Source organism: Cucurbita maxima, unplaced genomic scaffold, assembly GCF_002738345.1.
Source record: "Cucurbita maxima cultivar Rimu unplaced genomic scaffold, Cmax_1.0 Cma_Scf00031, whole genome shotgun sequence".
NCBI classification, from domain to species: Eukaryota; Viridiplantae; Streptophyta; class Magnoliopsida; order Cucurbitales; family Cucurbitaceae; genus Cucurbita; species Cucurbita maxima.
This window is the reverse complement of record NW_019272047.1, coordinates 1,072,442-1,092,386: the sequence shown is the minus strand read 5'-3', so window position 1 is coordinate 1,092,386 and position 19,945 is coordinate 1,072,442. Positions and strand designations below refer to the sequence as shown.

Here is a 19,945-nt window from a genome sequence, read left to right as displayed (position 1 = left end):
TTAATTATTTTTTATTTTGTATTTTAATTTTTGTTAATTTAAAATACTATAAATGTAATACACAATTTAGCATAAAGATATTTCTTCGTGCAAAAACAGTAGACTTTTGTGAATGTTTGATTAATCCACCACACCTAAATGGTGTGAAAGTTATCTTATTTATAATCAAATAAATTACAAGGATATGAAAATAGTAATAAATGAAAATAACAATAAATGGAAAGATACCTATGATAATAAGGCAAATATTAGATATTTGCCTTATAATAAAATATCAAATATAATATATATGGTAAACTATAATTTATTACTAAATATCCTTAACAACTTTATACAAACGTCTTGTTACAAAATTAGGTATTTATATAAGGAAAAGTTTCTTTAAAATTAAATAATTTAATTCACATGAAAAAAAAATTATACAAAAATAAGAAAAAATAGAGAGATTAAATTACCAACCATGTTTTTTTCTGTCAAAGCAACCGTCAAGTAGAGGTTGGTAAACAATCTTGACCACCAACTAGAATCTGCCACGTGTAGGGGTCAAAAAGGGAAACCTGAAGAGCCGGGTAAACATAGTGTAGCTCCCTCACGTATTGAATTTCTTGATTAATAGTTCCATTATTATTTATTTGTTCTCTTTCGTTTTTTTTTTGTTTTTTTTTTTATATAAATAAATAAAAACAATAATAAATGGCATCACAAGACTTGACATGCATGCATTGTCTGACCATCCAACACCGACGTGGCGGTTTGACTCTCTCTCTCTCTCTCCCCTCTTTCTCTCTCTACAAAGCCAAAGCAATTTCTTGCCATTGGCTTGGTCCAATTTGTGCTTCTAAGACGTCAATTTCTGGTTTTGTTTGCTCTAAGTGTCAAAGCTCTGCAACTTTTCTATTCGAAGCCCCAAGGTTTTTCGATTCTTCAAGTAAGTCATCCAGTTTCCTTCATGTTTTTTCCTGTTCCATTCGAAAATTGTCTGTTTGATTTTCAATTATTGTCCAGGAATTGCTCGTCGTGGAATTTGATGAACTGGGTCGAATCTTGATTTTGCTTCTCTCCATTTGACTATCTGGGCAGCGAATTCAACAGTTCTAGAGAGAGAAAGTGGGCGATTGTTCTTGTTCTGTCCCTAATTTCTCTAGGAATAAGCCTCAAATGGATACGAGCTAAGTGGGTATTATAGAGTTTTTGAGATGGATGAAAAGAGGGTGGCCGGTTGTACTCGTAACATGTTTTTCCGGTCAGTTTCGTGGTCGGACCGGTCACCGTCGAAGCCCCGTGATAATCGGAGCTTAGTGTCTAATAGTAATAAAGCTCGGTTATGTTTGCCACCGTTGCAGCCACTTTCAATCAGTCGCCGGAATGTTGAGGAGTGGCCACCGGCGGGTTGTGATGATCTTGGCGTTTGGCCAAACCCAGAAACTCCGAGAGAGGTTGTTGATAATAAGCCTACGACGGAATTTGAGTTTAAGAAGGATAAACTTGCGTTTTTTGATAAGAAATGCTCCAAAATTCTTGATCATGTGTACTTAGGGAGTGATTCTGTGGCTAAGAATCGAGAGGTTTTGAGGCAGAATGGGATCACTCATGTGTTGAATTGTGTTGGGTTTGTGTGTCCTGAGTATTTCAAGGGTGAATTTGTTTACAAAACTCTTTGGTTGAAAGATACTCCTTCAGAGGATATTACTAGCATTCTCTATGATGTATTTGATTACTTTGAAGATGTTTGTGAGCACGGTGGTCGGGTTTTCGTGCATTGTTTTCAAGGAGTATCTCGGTCGACTTCTCTTGTAATAGCATACCTTATGTGGAAGGAAGGTCGGAGCTTTCAGGATGCTCTTCAATCGGTAAAAGCTGCTCGAGGGGTGGCTAATCCGAACTTGGGGTTTGCTTGTCAATTATTGCAGTGCCAGAAGCGAGTACATGCCCTGCCTGCTAGCCCGGATTCGACTTTGAGGATGTATAGGATGGCTCCTCATTCATCTTATGATCCACTTCATCTTGTACCTAAGATGTTGAACACTCCGACTGTTCAAGGGCTTGATTCTCGTGGGGCATTTGTCGTGCACGTTCCTTCAGCTGTCTATGTCTGGGAGGGGGAGAAGTGCGACTCTGTGATGTTGAACTCGGCTAAGACAGCAGCGTCGCAGATCATTCGATACGAAAAGGCAAAAGGCCCCATACTTAGCATCAAAGAAGGTGATGAACCATTGGGATTTTGGAAAGCTTTGATGGATGGCCAAAATTTGGCTGATAATTCCAAAGGGCAAGTTCGGAAGAAGGTTGAGGAGTATAATCCAGATTTCGAAATTTTTCACAGGGCGATTTCGGGTGGGGTTGTTCCACCTTTCGATATATCTAATACCGATTCGGAAAATTACCTTCCCGTTAGACAAAATGGGTGGGACAAGACCAAAAGGAAGATCGAAAACGAAACTACAGAAGATATTGCGACATCCTTTTCAGAATTGGATTGTGATACTAAAGGAGCATTTGATGATATGGACATGACGACTGCAAATATTGATGAAGATCCAAATGCACCTGTTTCTTCAATTGACCTTGCATCTCCACCACTTTCACCCACAGCCTATTTGTGTGACTCACCTGAATCTTTTGACTGTTTTCCAGCTGGTAGCTTGGATCAGGAAGTAGAAAATTCGAAGGCTAGATCGATCCCAGACGATCCTTTATCGTTACCGATTCATCCTCTGGGATCACCCGATTCATTTTCGAGTTTTCAAGGAGGGCCTAGTCCAAAGTTCGGCACCAAATCCCCTTCACTCTCTCCTTCTACATCTGATAACTCGAGTTCATTTACCTTTTCACCATCATCGTCTAATTGGTCCGACTTATCTTATATGTCTTCTCGGCAACCATCACCATCCGACATGGATTCAGTACATCCAGCTGTTAAAAACTCTTCCATCATAGATAATTTTTGTTTACACCACAAAGAAACTCATCCTATCTTTGTAGAGTCCTTTCCCTCTTATCCCATGTTAAGGGCAGGAAACACGAATTTGAAATCAAGAGGAGCCTCCCCTTCAATTGCAGAGCGTCGAGGGAGTCATCCTCCACCTGGGATGTTGCTGCCTTCCATTGAAGAAGCCTGCAAGGTTCAGAGGAAAATAGTTCGGTCATCATCATTTTCTTTGCTCAACTTAGACGACGATGCATTGGAGATAGCAGGGTGCAGCCAATCCAAGAATAAAAGCAGTAGTAAAGATATAAATTTGGACATTGATAGATTTGGGGCTTGCACTGAATTAGAATACAAGTTTGCAGAAGCAGAAACTCCAATCTTTTACCAGTGGCCTTCAATGAATACAGTGGAGATCAATCAATTCGGGAATCTCAATTCTAGATCAGTGTATATATTGTTTGCTCCAGATACAAATTTGGATTCAAACGGCTATAACAACTTATTTATCTGGCTGGGGAGTAAAGTTTTGCATAAAAACGATGATGGTCAACTAATGAGCGACGACAATGAAGATGGACATCTTCACTGGGAGATGATCGGACATATATTCATTAATAATAAGGGAATTCCTAGAGATACCCAAATAGAGGTACGTAAACAATTATTTCAGAAGTTCTTTTCTCATGGAGAAAATAGTGTGCTCAACATGCTAGACTGAGTAGCTAATGGGAGACAATCTTATATGTTATTTCTGAGAGGAAAATGTTTTCCTAGAAACAGAGGATCTCAAAAGTGTATATTACATGCTTATAGTAAATTTCTAATGACACATCCTTTCTCTGTTTTATTTGCTAGTAAAGCAAGTCCATCTATTTGTATAACTCACAATAGAAGGCAACTTGGAGGGTGACACCTAAAACCTCTACATGACTTGCTAAATATTGGGATTTCTATACTAGTAGCCATATCATTCAACATGAGCTTAGTAGATTAATCGTCATTTAACTCTCAAATTCCATGTTTTGAACAGTTTTGCTTTTGATGTTATTTTGAAAGTATGTACCTTAGCTCATTTTGTGGAGTATCCTATGTGTGCAGATAATAAGAGAAGGAGAGGAGCCAGAGAAGTTCCTTGCACATATAAGCAATTCATTACCTCAAAAAACAGAATGTGTTGATCTGTGGTCGGTGAAGACTTGATGGACTGTAGCGGAAGGCCTTCCAAAAGGTAAACTGGCATCCACGGCAGAACTGATGTGAGCTGCTTGTGAGATGTATATATATACGTAGAGAATCCAATCCTCCAGAGATCATGTATAGAAAAAAACGCCATCAATAGTCTGAGTTTTACAGAGTAATCAGTGATTTCACCTGCTTTTGAAGAAAGTAGAAGTTAGATTAAAAAATTCAATTAGACTTGCGATTAGTTCCCTTTGTTGTCGAGGGAAAATTTCAGATGCTATTTTTTAAACACTGAATAAGATAAATTTCTAATTAGAATATTTAAATAGTTTCACGAGATATAAATGTTGGAGCTACCGAAATTCCCATGCATTTATAATTTGAGAGAGATGCTTTCCATTGTGACAAAACTACAGATAACATCCTTGGAAGCTCCATCATCAACAGCTTACATAGATTTGGCAGTGCAGGACGTCTAGTTGGTCTGGCATGCAATCCTATTGTCACCTAATTCCAACCAAAAAATGCCATAACCGAAGTTCACTAACGAGTCTGAGCTTGACGGTAGAAGGCAGCACCATCACAGTAAATTAACACCTGCAGATTCCAAACTATACAAGAGCGTGTCTTCTGACTTCTGAGCATCAAAAATACAGGGAAAATGTTTGGACCCAGGAGATTTTTCTTAGATTTCGTTACGAGCTCTTAATAGACCCACTGTTGGACCAAGGGCGCTGCCTCTGAGTGCCCTACAGGACCTTGATCTCTTTCCTGAACTTTCTTCTTGATTCCTACCATCTGGCCTCCTTCCTGAACTTTCTTCTCGATTCCAACCATCATTCTTAGAAAGTTCCGCTTTCTTTGCACTCAGAGCCTCGCTGATTTCATCCCACGCACTTACTTTTCCATTACCTGAAGACCAATTATAAAATAAGCCCATTAAACGTAACCAGCTCCCAGTAAACTAATCCTACTATGGCTACAAACTATAATGGATACCTTGTTTAGTGTCGTTGGCATTTCCAATGCCATGGGCGAATTTGGAACTTTCTGCACTTTGTTTAGCAGAAGTGTTTTCCTGGTTAACCATAGTTTTTGAAGAATCCAAGCTTCCTTGCCTGATAAGCCGAAGATCAACAAGAGAGGCAAAATCTATCTGTTGAAGACCTCTATTTATCAGTTCGTTGTAATCAAGGATAAGCAACAGATTAGGCATGTATGTGTATCAATTAGTAGTTCCTATAGATAACTATAATATAGCTTACAAAGAAAACAGGTGAACATAAACTATAGTCCGGTAGTTCTTGTATATTATATATATATACACATATACATATATACATATACATATATACATATATATATATACATAAAATAACTTTACTATGTGACAAATTGGAGAGAAAAAATGATTTGGATGATGGCAAACCAAAGACTGCTTGGCACTAATACCTTTAAAGAGCCATTTTCACCATATGGGGTTGAATCTAAGTGTAATGCAGAATCCTCGTCCATCTCCTTTTTAACAGGTAATGGGTATTCTGGAACTGGATTTAGCATAATTCGATTGGATTCAATGTCGTACCATGATACTTTACCAGCCTGAAACAAGAAAAAGAAATAGAATAACATACAGGCTGTGGAAATAGGGAATCTGACAGGAAATTTCAGTGAAGACGAATTTTACTCGGAAGGAGGAAATCTCAGGTGTCCAGGTTGATGATAACTCAATCAAACGATATGCAACTACATCACCTTTCTGCAATAAGTAAAACACAAATTATATATAGAATAAATTTAATAATTAATACTATAACTACATAGGTAACACCTGTTGCTGCCTCTATAAAATTCTATATAAACTTTGTGACTTATGAAATTGGCCCTAAAGAAAAAGTTAAAGACTTGGGAAATGATAAACATTTAATTTGATGGAAACTGTTAACATGACTTGATCCTTCCACTTTGCAAGCCATTCATGCCCAACTAAAAACGTAATAAAGCAAGCGGATGAATCAAACTGTGGAAGCCAAACCTGAGGCAAGCCACTGCACGGTCCAAGTTCATCAAAATTTATGGGACCAACTACAGGTGCTGAAATTGTATGTGGCTCAGCTTCAGTAGTAGGCAACTGAAGAGGTTCGCCTGTACGATTGTTAGAATTGTTCCTATTCCAAGATGAAGTTTTCTCTTTGCCCCATTTCTGACCCTTCTTGTTGGTTATGCCATTCCAGTGTAATGTCTCCTAAAGCATAACAAAACAATAATAATTGGCTACTGTGAACTTCAAGAGGCGGCATAAGACAATGGAACAGTATGGATACCATAGGGAAGTGTTTTGGTTGTTTTTCAGTCTGATCCGCAGCCACTGTAATGATATAAGAGAAACCAGGGAATTCATAATTGTGAGATCCATATTGTAAAAATATAAAATCAAACAAATACAACGGGCAAGCCTGTGCAAGACACTTTCCCACCCCTTTTGAGCCTCAGAAAATACTGTTCCCACCAATGCACAAGCACACTGTTTCTAAAATAGAAAGAAATCATCAGACCTTTTCCAAATGGCTCAAAGCGAATATGTCCCGGCTTAACTACCACAGGAACAGTGTCATCATCCATATCAGCATCATCATTCTGACTAGGTCCTTGATCAATACTTGTTTCCAATAACAGCTGCTGTTGCTACAAAAATAAAGGAATCAGGTGACCACACCTCAATACAATAATGTGCATATTTGTCAATGCAAATTCTAACTTTACACGAGCATATTTGTCAGTTCAGGACATAAACACTGAAATATATGTATGATGAGACCTGGTAGAACTTTAGCTTTACGCATTCAAAATGATAGAATAAAGAATTGATACATGGTAGAAATTTTAAGTAAAGATGGAATTTATACCCCCATGACAAGATACAATAAACAATGCCATTTACGGCGTCAATATACCTCCTCATTTTGAGCTCTTTCCCTCAACCAATGCCTTTTTGCCTTTTTACAACGAGAACTTCTACTAGGACCCTGACAAGAAAAGAAAAGAACACAAGAAAGAGAGAGAGAGAGTACATGACTGAAAATTCAACAACCAAAATAGAATAAATGATAAAGACAATTGAATCTTTAATACTAATTTTCTGAAAGAAGAATTTAAAATCCTTGGATGGATCTAGTTACAAAATATTGCCAAATTCCAACAAGAGGAAATAACAAAGTCAAAATTCTTTTTCAATCTCTTCATTCGTCCTAGACTCATACCTTGATAGCAAAAAAAGTACAGCAAGCCAAAGAAACAATATTCTAAATTCTCATCAAATCAAAATGTATCAGATCTGATACATCTACCAGCACAGCTGTAAATGTATCATAATTGTAGGTGTAATACTTGAGTATAACAAAGGCAAATTACAGACAATCATTGCATCCCGAACAAATTATAATGAACAAGTGCAATAAAAAACAGAATTAAAAATAGTAAAAACTACTAATAGATAATCACGATTTCTTATATCTATAATGATGATAGTAATAATAAATTCCCATAAATAAAAACCTTTTGAGTTTCACCAGCTTTGTCGGACAACTCAATATGTTTCCCGCCAACTCCAATCTGATCAATCCTAAACAACCACGAGTTGTAAGACATTTTTCTAACAAACCAGGCAGATGAAAAATAAATCGGTTCAACATTATTGTAAAAAATAAAAATAAAAAAAGAGGTCCAAACATTTTAAGTGTGTTACATTATCTATGAGACAAATCTGTTAGGCCACAGATTGTGGCTGTTAATCAGAGAAGGGACAAGAGAGACATTTCAGACTCAACGGGTTAGCATGGGTCAAGTTTTTGAGAGTGGGCAATTGCTGGGGGACCACTGAGATGGGAGTGGGGCGGGGGGTGCGGATGTGGTCAGTGTGTAGTATATAACCTCCAGTATCGTTTATTTTCGTTTTATGCATTTTAAGAATTGCCTAGAGAGAGGAAGGAGAGATTACCGACCCTCCTCAGTTGGCCTGGGAGGTTTTGCGTTGCCATAGGTCAGAAGTATTTTATGTTAATCAATACAATTAGGCATCAATGTGAAAAGAAAAAAAATTGAAAGCTCATTGCCATTATATAATAAAGCTGCAGGAACCACCTCTTTGCATTCCCAGTTGACTTAATAATATTGTTGTTTCTTCCATCAATATCAATGTTGCTGGATGTATCCGATTCAGATGCACTAGAACTGCTGGATGAATCATTTTCACCGCCTATGACTTTTTGTGGGAGGTCAGACTTCACATGATTTCTTTCTTCATGCATTTCATTAGAGTAATGAACATCTGCTACGATAGTTGGAAATTCTTCACTAGGGAAAGAATTATTTTTCTTCCTCCTGTAATTTTAAAATTAGAAATAAGGACCAGAAGAAATAAACTGATTGCAAAAACTATAAGCCTGAAAGATAAATCGGAATTAACTCGAGTACATATACCAGTTGTAATAATTCATCTATAAGCACATTAGGAGAAAAGGAGTTAGACAACAAAGTATAACACTTCAGTTATGAAGAAAATGGAACACGAGAGTTCTAAAAAAACATCAAAGCATGGAAGTAATGCTAGAAATGATAATAACTCCATAGACATTGTTAGTAGGAGAATCAAGCAGACCAAGTACCCATCTTCTAAGCCAGACAAAATGCAACACCCCAGATCCACCGCTAGTAGATATTGTTCTCTTTGGGTTTTTCCTTTCGAGCTTCCTCTCAAGGCTTTAAAGCGTGTCTGCTAGGGGAAGGTTTACACACCCTTATAAAGGGTTTTTTGTTCTCCTCCTCAACCAATGTGGGACATTACAATCCACCCCCTTCGAGGCCCAACGTCCTCGCTGGCACTTTTTCCTTTCTCCAATCGATTTGGGACCCCGCCAAATCCACGCCCTTTGGGGCCCAGCGTCCTTACTGGCACACCGTCTCGTGTCTACCCCCTTTGGGGAACAAATTCCTCGTTGGCACATAGTCCGTTGCCTGGCTCTAATACCATTTGTAACATCCCCGGATCCACCGCTAGCCGATATTGTCCTCTTTGGGATTTCTCTTTCGGGCTTTTCCTCAAGGCTTTAAAACACGCCTGCTAGGGGAAGGTTTCCACACCCTTATAAAGGGTGTTTTGTTCTCCTTCCCAACCAATGTGGGACATCACACAAAATGTACGCTAGATAATCATATTTTCTCTCAATGTTGTTAAAAGAAAACCAATTTCTAAGTCTCCAACAGGCATAAGAAATATCAGAGTTGATACAGGCAATATACATACTTTGTGTTGCGAATTATCTTCGAAGCTTTTCTTTTCTTAGACACTTTTTTTTCAACTGGGGCAGCTTTCACTGGCAAAGGAGCCTTAAGTTCATCTTCCTCTGATCCACTCTCCCTGAATTCCTCAGTTTTGATCAATTTGTTACCAACACTGAGACAGATTGCCGTACTTTTTTTCTTCTTCACTCTGGTCAACAAAGAAACTTTTAATTACCAGTAAAAATGTACATAAAAGCAATTGAAAATTCACAAACAAAAGTCACTCACAAACCAACCTGACAATGTCCTTATCCTTTAAGATACCAACCGACTCAAACGGAGGTAACACAAAGCCATCCATCTACCAGAAAGCCAAAATTAGGGCAATTTGCCGCCATTATGAAGAGTGAAAACAATGAAAAGTAAAATCAGATAAGAATGAGAGGAAACTCATTCCTTCCCCAGCGCAAATGTTCGTTTCTACAAGCAATTGAAAATTTCAACAGTAAACTTCTAAAGACAATTCATTAGGCCAATGATACACTACTACTAGCAAATTCAATAGCAGACACTCCAGGACCTTCATCCACAAACAATCGTTCAGTAAGGTAATCCAATCAAAGCAAGAGATCTTACAGAAAGAATGAGACCGTTGGGGCAAGCATCGTGAAGACGAAAAACGGAAAGGATGTAGGAGGAGAGGTCGGAAATAGTTCGGAAATGAGATTTAAGGACAATCCAGCTCCGGCTCAATCCCGAGAGCGACGCTGTCAATAGGTCCTTGTGTTTGAACAAAATTCGCAGTCTCACAACCTCCATTAAGCACCAGTGAGAGAAACAATGGCGGCGAACAACGAAGAACTGGGAACTGGAACAATGGGGTTGGGAGTTTGGAATTTGTTAAACCCCTTTGCGGATGTCAGTCCCTCGTCAGTCGTCACGCGGCCACAGGCGGTCGTAAAAGGTTCAGCCGCTGTACAATGTCCCTCGCTCCCGCCGCACCATTGGCGTCAAAATTTCCGGAACCGGCCCATATTGAATAAGTTGGGTGGTTCGGCTTTGTAAATTAAATTTAATTATTTAATAAATAGTTTTAAGAATTTATAATTTAATATATAAAAAACTGTAATTTTTTAAAATTTTATAATGTCATAAACAATTCGATAAAAAATTAATTAATTTTAAAGTTCAAAAACATGCACAAAAGTTAAATAATTTTAAGAAGTTACAGATTTGATTATTAAAAATTTATAAACTATATTAGAAATTTAATCAATATAACATTCATCGAACATTGAAGCCAATTTATTTTTGTTAAATTAAAAAATGTATTAACATAAACTACTATCAGAACGATGGTACAAAATTTATAAAAAAAAAAAAAAAAAACATTAGCATAATTTAAATAATTTACCCAAATCAATATTTAATGTCATGATCTGTGAAAATATGAAATAAACTCGATTCCCATGTTTACAAATTTCACGAACCAAATGGAGCGCGATTTGAGATAAGAGGCCAAATTTAGTTGAATACTTTCAGATGCGTTTAAGATTAATACTCCATGTGTCAAAGCTAAAGCTAAAACAACAAAGTGGACCTCAAGGACCGACAACCTCTTCATGTGCATGCTGTGCGATCCATCACTGACAATGAGATAGGAACAAGTTGAGTGCCTACAGGGTTTGTTAGACGAACACGACTCTCCACAATGGTATGATATTGTCCACTTTGAGCATAAGCTCTCATGGCTTTGCTTTGGGCTTCCCAAAAGGCCTCATACCAATGGAGAGTGTATTCTTAGATTATAAACCCATGACCATTCCCTAAATTAACCGATGTGGGACTTTCATCATCCAACAGGGTTGCCATTTTTCTAATCTACTTCAAACTGTAGAGCTCTACAGAATCCAACTAAATTGCTTGGAATGGAAGATGAACAAGGAGGAAGACAAGGATCCATACATAGCAGGCAGCTAAATTGATCAAATAATAAATAACAGAACGATAAACAGCTTATTGGAGCCTTCCAGATGAGTAAAGGAACTTGAATTGTACTGTTGAAAGGCAGTGGGAGTTTAAGAAGAGATTCAAAGAAAGAGATCAGTAACTACTGAGTTCGTGTCCAAGGAGGAAGATGGATGTGAATTCTATACTGCAGAGCCCTCTTTTCCACCTACCTATTGTCACGAGCTCACAGACCCCTGCAACATATCGTATGATAAATTTGGAGTTAGAAGAAAGATACAAAGAAATTATAGGGGGAAAACAAAAAAAATATCACCTCATTACAATCATTTCCTCGTTTAATTCAATCAATGAAAGATCCCACATCGGTTGGAGAGAGAAACGACGCATTCTTTATAAAGGGTGTGGAAACCTCTTCCTAGCAGATGCGTTTTAAAAATCTTAAGAGGAAAGCCCAACGAGGACAACATCTACTAGCGATAGACTTGGCTGTTATGGTATCAAAGCCAGACACTGGGAGGTGCTAGCGAGAACGCTGAGCCCCGAAGGGGAGTGGACACTGGGCGGTGTGGCAACAAGGATGCTAGACCCCAAAGGGGGTGGATTGTGAGATTCCACATCAATTGGAGAGGGAAACGAGTGTCAGCGAGAACGTTGGGCCTCGAAGGGGCAGGTGGATTATAAGATCCCACATCGATTGGAGGGGGAAACGAAACATTCTTTATAAGGATATGGAAACCTCTCCCTAACATATGCATTTTAAAAATCTTGAGGGAAAAGCCGAAAGGGAAAATACAGAGAAGCCGATATATGCTAGCGGTGAGCTTGGGCGGTTATAATCAAACTCATTTTTCCTACTTTCATGGAAATAATGCATATTTTTCTGTTCAAGTTTTGTCCAGATCGTTATCTCCTCTTGACTTGAGGAAATAAGAAGCTGTTGCAGATCTAAAAGATGCTAGAAATCTCTGGTTCTATTCTCTTTAACCTAAAGATCTAAAGACCCTAACATATAACCATTGAAGCTTGACGTAAATGCAATGCATTTGCTATGTATTATAATATATGACCATCAAAGGATTTCCTGGATGGACGATTATCATTGATATCGCCAATTTTACCGACCCAACAATTTGCAGAAAGAATTTCATTACATGTTCAACAAATCTTTCCTTCAGATTTTGACTCTACTCTAGAACACAAATCTTTTCATTAGCAATAAAGTTGCTGATGCTTAGGGCAGGAAATCTAATTTTCTTACAGTTCTACGGGTAGAAACTTGTTGCATTTGATTGTACTAAGAAATGTAAAGAAGATTGATATTCTTTGCACTCTTCAATTATCGAGAAGTCCCTAATTGCTAACAATAAGCAAGCAACAAATAAACAAAGCAAGAAGATCCATGCACAATTCATTCAAACACATACATCCTTAGATTACTCAATAGCTGTTGAACGAAGATATTTACGGTAGAAGTGATTTCCGAAGGATCCACAAATACCTGACTTTCTTGATAAGAATGGCTTTAAGCTTGCGAGCAAGGTCCTGTGATCGAATTTTGCGCTCCAAATTCTTTCGGGCCAAAACTCGCTTCTCGGAGTTCTTGATGTGGTGAGTCTGCTCGCGCTTAATCAGCCTCTCGATTCCGCTCGATTGCATCTTCCTTTGCAAGAATGTTATTGCCCGTTCAAGATTCCCGTTCAGTACCTTCACTCGGATCCCCCTCCATTGCTGCTGGTAGCAATGTAGCGAGGCAGTGGCGTGAATCGAAGACCTGATGGAGCACGATATGTTCCGCGCCAACGAGTTCATTTCTAGGTTTAGCCACTCAGTTTGTCGTTCTTACAAGGCCACTCTCCAGTTTCATCTGACATAAAATAATAATAATAATAATAATAAATTTAAAAATATTTTATAAGAAAAAATATAATAAATATCTAATTTTTAAAAATTTAAATTTTAATATTTTAGGGATGAAAACAAGAAAGGTAATCCCGACTTTGTTTCTATTTATCGTAAATGATTTCTTTAGATTATTAGTGTGTGAGTTTCTTCTGACTCTGCAATTCTTGTGTCGAAAGAGTTTGTTTGATATTCTTGAGGTATAGTTAACACGATGGGTGATTTCCAAATCATTGGAGGAATCAAGAAACTCAACAACAATAACAATAGTATTCTACCGAGTGTCTTGTATTCTTTTCTCAATTAGTTTTAATAAAGAGTGCGAGTGTTTCCTACATAGAATTGTATTCAACAATTTGATATCAGAGCCATGAAAAATCTTTCTTTGCTCCTTTCATTTACTGATTAAATGGACATCTCTACCACTACCGTGTCCTAAACACGCTCATAAAAATAGAATATTGAATCTACTAGCAAAACTTATACAACAACACACTGAAATGCATTTTATTGCCCGCTAACCTTAAAAGTACCTTGTTGTGTCTGATATGCTAATTTGGTCTCAATTAAATTACGATGACTACTTTCTAACGTGAATAAGACAATATCAATATTGATTCATAGCATACTTGTCTTATAAGTAATAATTAAATGGACTAAACCGAAGAACTACTTACAAGTGTCTGTATTTTCTTTTAAAACCAAATGAGCTCCTAACGTTATCCAATTTCTTCTCTAACTCCTCGAATATCAGGGTCAAACGGGCAAAAACACACTAGCTCACTTGCCTTCACCTGCATATCAAACCGCTTACTGGCGTCAACCACACGCGCCCAAACATACTTCTTCAACCTCCAATCCTTTGACAAATTTAAAAATTCCCTTTTTGTCCTTGAACTCGTTCTCTTCCTTGGTCATTGATTCAATTTGGTTCATCCACCAAAATCGAAGAGCTCGTCAATATGAATTCATTACATTCTTTTCTATTCTCGACGACGCTCCGACGAGGGTGTTATTGACTTTCTTCCTTCAAATCAATTCCACCACGTTTATATACATGACTTAAATCTATTTCTAAAAAAACTATATACTAAAAAAGGTGTATACCAAACGAATATAAGGAATATTTTTTAAATAAAATATTAATTATTTTTAGATTAAAAAAAAATTATATATTAAAATTTAAAAAATTAGTATTATTGGAATTAATAAAAAGGGATGAATAAGGAATAATTTTATTAATTTAGTTAAGAATTGTTAAAAATTAAGGGACCAAAAATATAATTTTTGGGCATATAAAGAGTTAAACTAATTGTAGATCCCAGGAGTGTTGAATGACAACAATACCCCGAAGTCAAAAGGGTAATTTCACATTTATCCTTTCAGGGTCGAGGAGGTCTTGTTGTTGATCCGACTGATATCCACGATTGCACCTGGACATTGGAAATCCTTCCTCAGAAAACAGAGACACGAACTGATACGAAGTGAAGCTCCAACCAGATCAAACAACTGACTGAACAATTCTGGCTACTCCGAAGCGAGCCATGGTTGAGCTCAGGCACTCGACCTCGCTTGGGAACAGAGCCACTTCCTCGCCAATGAAGCGGGACGAAGATTCATCCCCTTTAGTCCCCGACCGCCAGTCTGAAGACGATGACGATCGCGATCGCCATTCGATCCGTGATCGCTATTACTCCAGGCTCAGTTTTCAATCGCTGTGCCCTTACTTTGGCGACGATGCTAGGGTTTCTCCGTATAACTCCAGGATCTCACTCTTCTTTGTCTTTCTAGTAGTCGCTGGTGGTTTGATCGCTGTTTTCTCGATTATTAAACGTTTGGTCAGTTCGCCATTGACTCTTTGCCTTACATTTCTTGCTGGATTTTGATTTAATTATTTATCGTCCCTTTCGTAGTAAGCATTTCATGAGGATTTATGCTTTGTTATCTGATTCGTAGTAACAATTATGTGATTGATAATGAGGAAGGAATGTCATTTCTCCCGTTTCCATTAAATTTTAGGGAGGGAATCCACTGCATTTCTACTTATTATGATGCCTGAATGAGCTAACGAATTTCCTGGTGTTAGATTTAAGAAGCTCGATTGAAATGTGTGAATGATTGCAGATGTTCTGGTGCTAGATTTAAAAATTTCAATTGGAATGTGCAAATAGTTGAACAGTTTTCTTTTTTGTTCCTGAACTGTTCAAGTAGTTGCTGATGGACATTATTGAATTTGTCTTTCTTTTATTGTAGAATTCCCCGTACTTGTGTGAAAAAGAGGGCATTACTCTTCATTGTCCACCGGTAAGTTCTCGAGAGATATCTTCTTTTTTCGATTTCTTCATTTTCTAAACAAATGGATTCGTTGCTTCAGGTTAAGGAACGTCCTTCACTCTGGGAGAATCCTTATTCAGCCACCACATCCTGGAAGCCTTGTGCTGAGCTTCGTGATTCTGAAATCATAGGTAACCTTGGTTTATTTTGGGAATATATATACTGTATTCTTTCTACTTTAGCTCTCCCTTTCTTCTTGTACCCTTCAAATGCTTTGAAAGGTTTTGGATTTTGACAGATCTTCCACCTGAAAATGAAACAAATGGCTATATATTCATCCATGCTGAAGGCGGTCTCAATCAGCAGAGAATTGCTGTGAGATATCTTCCTGCCAAACTAAAATGTTATTGGTGAAGACACTTTTTCCTTTCTCCCTTTTCGATTTAACTTCATCCTTTTCTTGCTTGCAGATATGCAATGCGGTTGCTGTGGCTAAAATACTAAATGCAACACTTATTTTGCCAGTTTTAAAGCAAGATCAGATCTGGAAGGACCAAACGTAAGATATGTACTTTTATCAACCATTTACATCCTCAGTGTCTGCATATGAAAATAGAGCTGCTTGAATGCTCTTTTGCTGTTTATATCTAATATCTGTACGATGATTGTTTTATTCTTAAGTTGCTCGACTCTTAATGCTTAATCATAATTGTAGAATCGATTATCATTGTTGTGATTGTTTGAAAATCATGAACCAAATGAAGCCCTTTGATCAATGTGGCATTATTCTGCCAACTCATCGAGTCATTACAACCACCCTAAGTCGATGTATCTTTGGTTTGCTGCTTGAGAAGTTTTAAGCTTTTTTATTGTTCTACCTATATCAAGCTTTATTGCCTGACCAAAAATTACAATTTTAGTGATGTGGATGCCTAAGGTTGTAATGTTTGTTGTCAGAAAAAGGTTAGGATGTTAAAGAGCTTATAGAAGTGTAGAAAACTTAGAGGACCTTACTATTGAACTGTGGCTTTGCGGTTGATTGTCTAAACTAGTTTATGCTAGTTATTCATCTGTGTTCTTTATGGTCCAGTTCCTCGACTCCTCTTAGATAAACTGATTAAAATTTTTAGTACACGTGTTTGAAATTTTCATCTTTTGTGTTCTTTCACAATATTATGAAAACAATGCAGGAAATTTGAGGACATTTTTGATGTAGATCATTTCATTAATTACCTGAAGAATGATGTGCAAATTGTTCGTGATATTCCTGATTGGTTTACGGACAAATCAGAGCTATTTACAAGTATAAGGTTCGTCAGTTTGTTCCAATATGCAGCTGGTTTTTCTAGTTTGATTTTTTTTATAGCTTTTGTTAGCTGCACACAGAATTGAGAGGATTATAGACAACTTTTAATTTATTTCCTTCCATGAAAATATGTTTAAAAATCAGTCATTTTTTTTTATTTTGTCTGAGCTTTTGTTTATTGAAAAATAAACAAAGGATAGGAAATTACTTAGCAAAGAATTCTAATACAACATGGAGATGCTTCCCCGAACCTTAGCTTCCCTATACATTCCCTTCCATTCCCACTCAAATTTAGTTCCTTGGGGAGCTCTTTTTTTCCCTTTCCCCACCCCCCAAGAACCTGGCTAAATGCACGGCTGTGGTGGGAAAAGTTGCTCACATATTTTACTTTGATCCCTTCTTGGAAGAAGTAACTTGTAATTGTCATTGATTCTTGGATAAAGTTTATTGCAGACGGACAGTCAAGAACATCCCGAAGTATGCACCAGCACAATTTTACATTGACAATGTACTTCCTCGAATAAAAGAGAAGAAAATAATGGCGCTAAAACCTTTTGTTGATCGGCTTGGGTAATTTGTTAATGAATTTATCTTTGTTTATCTGGATACTCACTTTTCATGCATGAAATTTCTATCAAATCAATATTTGTGGTATTCCGGTCTCAGGTATGACAACGTTCCTTCAGAAATCAACAGGCTAAGGTGCAGAGTAAACTATCACGCTCTTAAATTTCTTCCTGACATAGAGCACATGGCTGATGTATTAGCTTCAAGGATGAGAAGTCGCACAAACAGCTCAAATCCATATATGTAAGTATGATTATGTCTGGAATGTTTCTGTAATTATGCATTGGACTCTTGGGTAATGCAATCTGTCTACAGGGCTCTTCATCTGAGGTTTGAGAAAGGAATGGTTGGACTGTCATTTTGTGACTTTGTGGGGACAAGAGAGGAGAAAGTCAAAATGGCAGAGTATAGGAAAAAAGAATGGCCACGTAGATATAAGGTGACCTAGAAAGTAATTTGTTTTTCCTTATATATATATATATCTATATATTCAATGGTGACTAAATATGAAAAAGAGAAAAATCATTCATTCAATATCCGTCCTTGATTTGCATTTTTTGGTTTGCAGAATGGTTCCCACCTGTGGCAACTGGCCCTGCAGAAAAGAAAGGAAGGACGGTGCCCTCTTGAGCCTGGAGAAGTAGCCGTAATTCTTAGAGCAATGGGCTATCCAAAGGAAACTCAAATCTATGTTGCATCCGGACAGGTGTATGGCGGACAGAATAGGATGGCACCACTAAGGAACATGTTCCCAAATCTGGTAAACCATCTTTGACCTCTTTGAAACCTCACTTTTCCATAGAGAAATGTGTCACCACTGCTTAAAATATTTAACTTTAGTAGACAAATGACAGGATGATCGATACCAAGAGTACGAAAATTATATGAAAATAGAGAATCTTTTACGTGTTCGCTATCTTTCCCAACGAATTTCTTTAACTTATGTTTGAACATGAAATCTTTGTGTGCTTGAGGCCTCAAAGTTCTCCACTAAATTGAGATCTTTCCTTTCCATTGACATCAACATTCAACATTCAACATGTTAATGGTTAGGAACCCGGACTTCTTTCATGTTCTTTAGCTTCAAAATCAAACCATACAAACCTTTTATTGCCCGCTTTTGACATTTTCATTTCGAGTACCAACAGGTGACGAAGGAAGAGTTAGCTACCAAGGAGGAGTTGGATAGCTTCAGGAAGCACGTTACAAGCTTAGCAGCATTGGACTTCTTAGTCTGCTTGAAGTCGGATGTGTTTGTGATGACCCATGGAGGTAACTTCGCTAAACTGATAATTGGGGCACGCAGATATTTGGGCCACCGTCTAAAATCCATAAAACCAGACAAAGGGCTAATGTCAAAATCCTTTGGAGACCCATACATGGGGTGGGCCCCTTTCGTAGAGGACGTGGTTGTGACCCACCAAACCCGTACTGGATTACCGGAAGAGACCTTTCCCAACTATGACCTATGGGAGAATCCCCTCACCCCATGCATGTGCAGAGCTTAATCAAAACACGTGGGATTTGAACCCCCGATTGTTTTGGAGGATCTCCTTCCTTTCATCAATACCCCATTTATTTCCTTTTCTTCCCAGAATTGAAAATGGTGTGGCTATTGTGAAATGGGAGATTGAATAGAATAGTTACTGCCCCCTCGGAGCACACCACACCAATCTTTGTGGATCTGTTTTTTGTATACTTAACGAGAGAAAGAACTAAGTTTGATGAGCAGTTTTGTGCCCTAAGAAGGAGTATGGACGGTTTTGTACCTGAAATGTCCAGGGTATCCGGTACGTATAAGCAGCTCCTGGGATGAATTATATGAACTGCCCCAACCCCATGAACCAATTAACTTTCTTCTTTTTTCTTATGTTTGTAGTTCGATTTGATTTCGTTCTTAGTAAATATGTTGATTAACGTCATTGCTCACATCTTATACAATAGCAATTTCAAATTTGTCTACTAGGAAGAATGTTTTTCGATTATAGAATTCGACCCATGGCGTGTTATGTCTTCAGTTTTGATGCCAAAGTTGGACGTTTATAGCGTAAAGGCTCCTTCAGACTGTGGCATCTAGACCCGATTAGTTAACTTTCAATTTTGTGTCTTATAGTTATAAGTCTGAACTCTTAATGTTGTTTAGTATGTCTTTTTCATATTCTAACATTTTTTTAAAATTAAAACTAACTGTTAGACCTAAGTCTGAACTCCTAATTTAAAATATATTTATTAGTTTTTATGAATATTAGAAGAAATAAATGGGTTGGTTATGAAGTTACTTAATATTCCATATTCATATAACTTATAAAGTTTATGCCATATTTATTTATCATTAGTTAAAATTCAATATTGGAAAAGTATGAGATAAAAACAAAGGAAAAGTCTATTTAGGTATCTTTTTGTATCAATAATTATTTGATATGAAACTAAATATGGAATGCTGAGTTTTCAAAAGACCAGCTCATTCAAATAAAATAAATAAATTCCAAAAGATCTAACTTCTTTGCGAGGGCTTTTTTTTTTTTTTTTTTTTTTTT

At 37.3% G+C, this 19,945-nt stretch overlaps 5 protein-coding genes across 10 annotated transcripts in view; 3 read left to right on the top strand and 2 right to left on the bottom strand.

The window, feature by feature from the left end:
• Nucleotides 1-694: 694 nt before the first annotated feature.
• Nucleotides 695-4,428, top strand: LOC111466418 (protein-tyrosine-phosphatase MKP1-like). 2 transcript variants are annotated; one of them, XM_023111064.1, is made up of 3 exons: nucleotides 695-928; nucleotides 1,006-3,578; nucleotides 4,028-4,428. In XM_023111064.1, the coding sequence occupies exons 2-3, from the start codon at nucleotides 1,197-1,199 to the stop codon at nucleotides 4,127-4,129; spliced, it is 2,484 nt and encodes an 827-aa protein (XP_022966832.1). In that variant the 5' UTR covers nucleotides 695-928; nucleotides 1,006-1,196; the 3' UTR covers nucleotides 4,130-4,428. The 2 variants fall into 2 exon arrangements, with proteins under 2 accessions (XP_022966832.1, XP_022966831.1); XM_023111063.1 differs by lacking the exon at nucleotides 695-928 and having other exon boundaries at nucleotides 943-3,578.
• Nucleotides 4,208-10,409, bottom strand: LOC111466422 (coilin-like). Of its 4 annotated transcripts, none has more exons than XR_002714377.1 (14): nucleotides 10,028-10,409; nucleotides 9,688-9,752; nucleotides 9,414-9,599; nucleotides 8,252-8,491; nucleotides 7,667-7,733; nucleotides 7,066-7,137; nucleotides 6,667-6,796; nucleotides 6,436-6,479; nucleotides 6,147-6,356; nucleotides 5,799-5,870; nucleotides 5,564-5,713; nucleotides 5,111-5,267; nucleotides 4,469-5,023; nucleotides 4,208-4,300 (listed from the first exon to the last, which is right to left on the bottom strand). XR_002714377.1 is itself a non-coding variant. In XM_023111066.1 (13 exons), the coding sequence occupies exons 1-13, from the start codon at nucleotides 10,208-10,210 to the stop codon at nucleotides 4,797-4,799; spliced, it is 1,803 nt and encodes a 600-aa protein (XP_022966834.1). In that variant the 5' UTR covers nucleotides 10,211-10,409; the 3' UTR covers nucleotides 4,408-4,796. The 4 variants fall into 4 exon arrangements, 1 of the variants encoding a protein (XP_022966834.1); XR_002714379.1 differs by having other exon boundaries at nucleotides 6,667-6,790; XR_002714378.1 differs by having other exon boundaries at nucleotides 7,069-7,137.
• Nucleotides 7,071-19,945, top strand: part of LOC111466426 (GDSL esterase/lipase At3g26430-like) — an 18,789-nt gene continuing 5,914 nt past the window's right edge. The window contains exon 1 of the mRNA XM_023111073.1: nucleotides 7,071-7,086. The gene's annotated coding sequence lies outside the window, so the exon portion shown is untranslated. The remainder of the gene's footprint in view (nucleotides 7,087-19,945) is intronic.
• On the bottom strand, nucleotides 11,247-13,231 carry LOC111466431. The gene is made up of 2 exons (XM_023111078.1): nucleotides 12,861-13,231; nucleotides 11,247-11,595 (listed from the first exon to the last, which is right to left on the bottom strand). Exons 1-2 carry the CDS (start codon nucleotides 13,169-13,171, stop codon nucleotides 11,586-11,588), a joined length of 321 nt encoding a protein of 106 aa, XP_022966846.1. The 5' UTR covers nucleotides 13,172-13,231; the 3' UTR covers nucleotides 11,247-11,585.
• Nucleotides 14,681-19,373, top strand: LOC111466423 (protein PECTIC ARABINOGALACTAN SYNTHESIS-RELATED). 2 transcript variants are annotated; one of them, XM_023111067.1, is made up of 11 exons: nucleotides 14,682-15,099; nucleotides 15,515-15,565; nucleotides 15,636-15,726; nucleotides 15,834-15,910; nucleotides 16,006-16,094; nucleotides 16,726-16,845; nucleotides 17,295-17,411; nucleotides 17,508-17,651; nucleotides 17,724-17,847; nucleotides 17,977-18,168; nucleotides 18,557-19,373. In XM_023111067.1, exons 1-11 carry the CDS (start codon nucleotides 14,806-14,808, stop codon nucleotides 18,914-18,916), a joined length of 1,659 nt encoding a protein of 552 aa, XP_022966835.1. In that variant the 5' UTR covers nucleotides 14,682-14,805; the 3' UTR covers nucleotides 18,917-19,373. The 2 variants fall into 2 exon arrangements, with proteins under 2 accessions (XP_022966837.1, XP_022966835.1); XM_023111069.1 differs by lacking the exon at nucleotides 18,557-19,373 and having other exon boundaries at nucleotides 14,681-15,099; nucleotides 17,724-17,859; nucleotides 17,977-18,087.

Coding starts and splice junctions, on each gene's coding strand:
- LOC111466418 (XM_023111064.1), top strand. CDS start 1,197: ATGGATGAAAAGAGGGTGGCCGGTTGTACTCGTAACATGTTTTTCCGG. Junction 3,579..4,027: donor CTAGAGATACCCAAATAGAG/GTACGTAAACAA, acceptor CTATGTGTGCAG/ATAATAAGAGAAGGAGAGGA.
- LOC111466422 (XM_023111066.1), bottom strand. CDS start 10,210: ATGGAGGTTGTGAGACTGCGAATTTTGTTCAAACACAAGGACCTATTG. Junction 7,138..7,666: donor AAGCTGGTGAAACTCAAAAG/GTTTTTATTTAT, acceptor TTTTCTTGTCAG/GGTCCTAGTAGAAGTTCTCG. Junction 6,480..6,666: donor CTTTGAGCCATTTGGAAAAG/GTCTGATGATTT, acceptor ATATCATTACAG/TGGCTGCGGATCAGACTGAA.
- LOC111466431 (XM_023111078.1), bottom strand. CDS start 13,171: ATGAACTCGTTGGCGCGGAACATATCGTGCTCCATCAGGTCTTCGATT.
- LOC111466423 (XM_023111067.1), top strand. CDS start 14,806: ATGGTTGAGCTCAGGCACTCGACCTCGCTTGGGAACAGAGCCACTTCC. Junction 15,566..15,635: donor TTACTCTTCATTGTCCACCG/GTAAGTTCTCGA, acceptor TCGTTGCTTCAG/GTTAAGGAACGTCCTTCACT. Junction 17,652..17,723: donor AACAGCTCAAATCCATATAT/GTAAGTATGATT, acceptor ATCTGTCTACAG/GGCTCTTCATCTGAGGTTTG.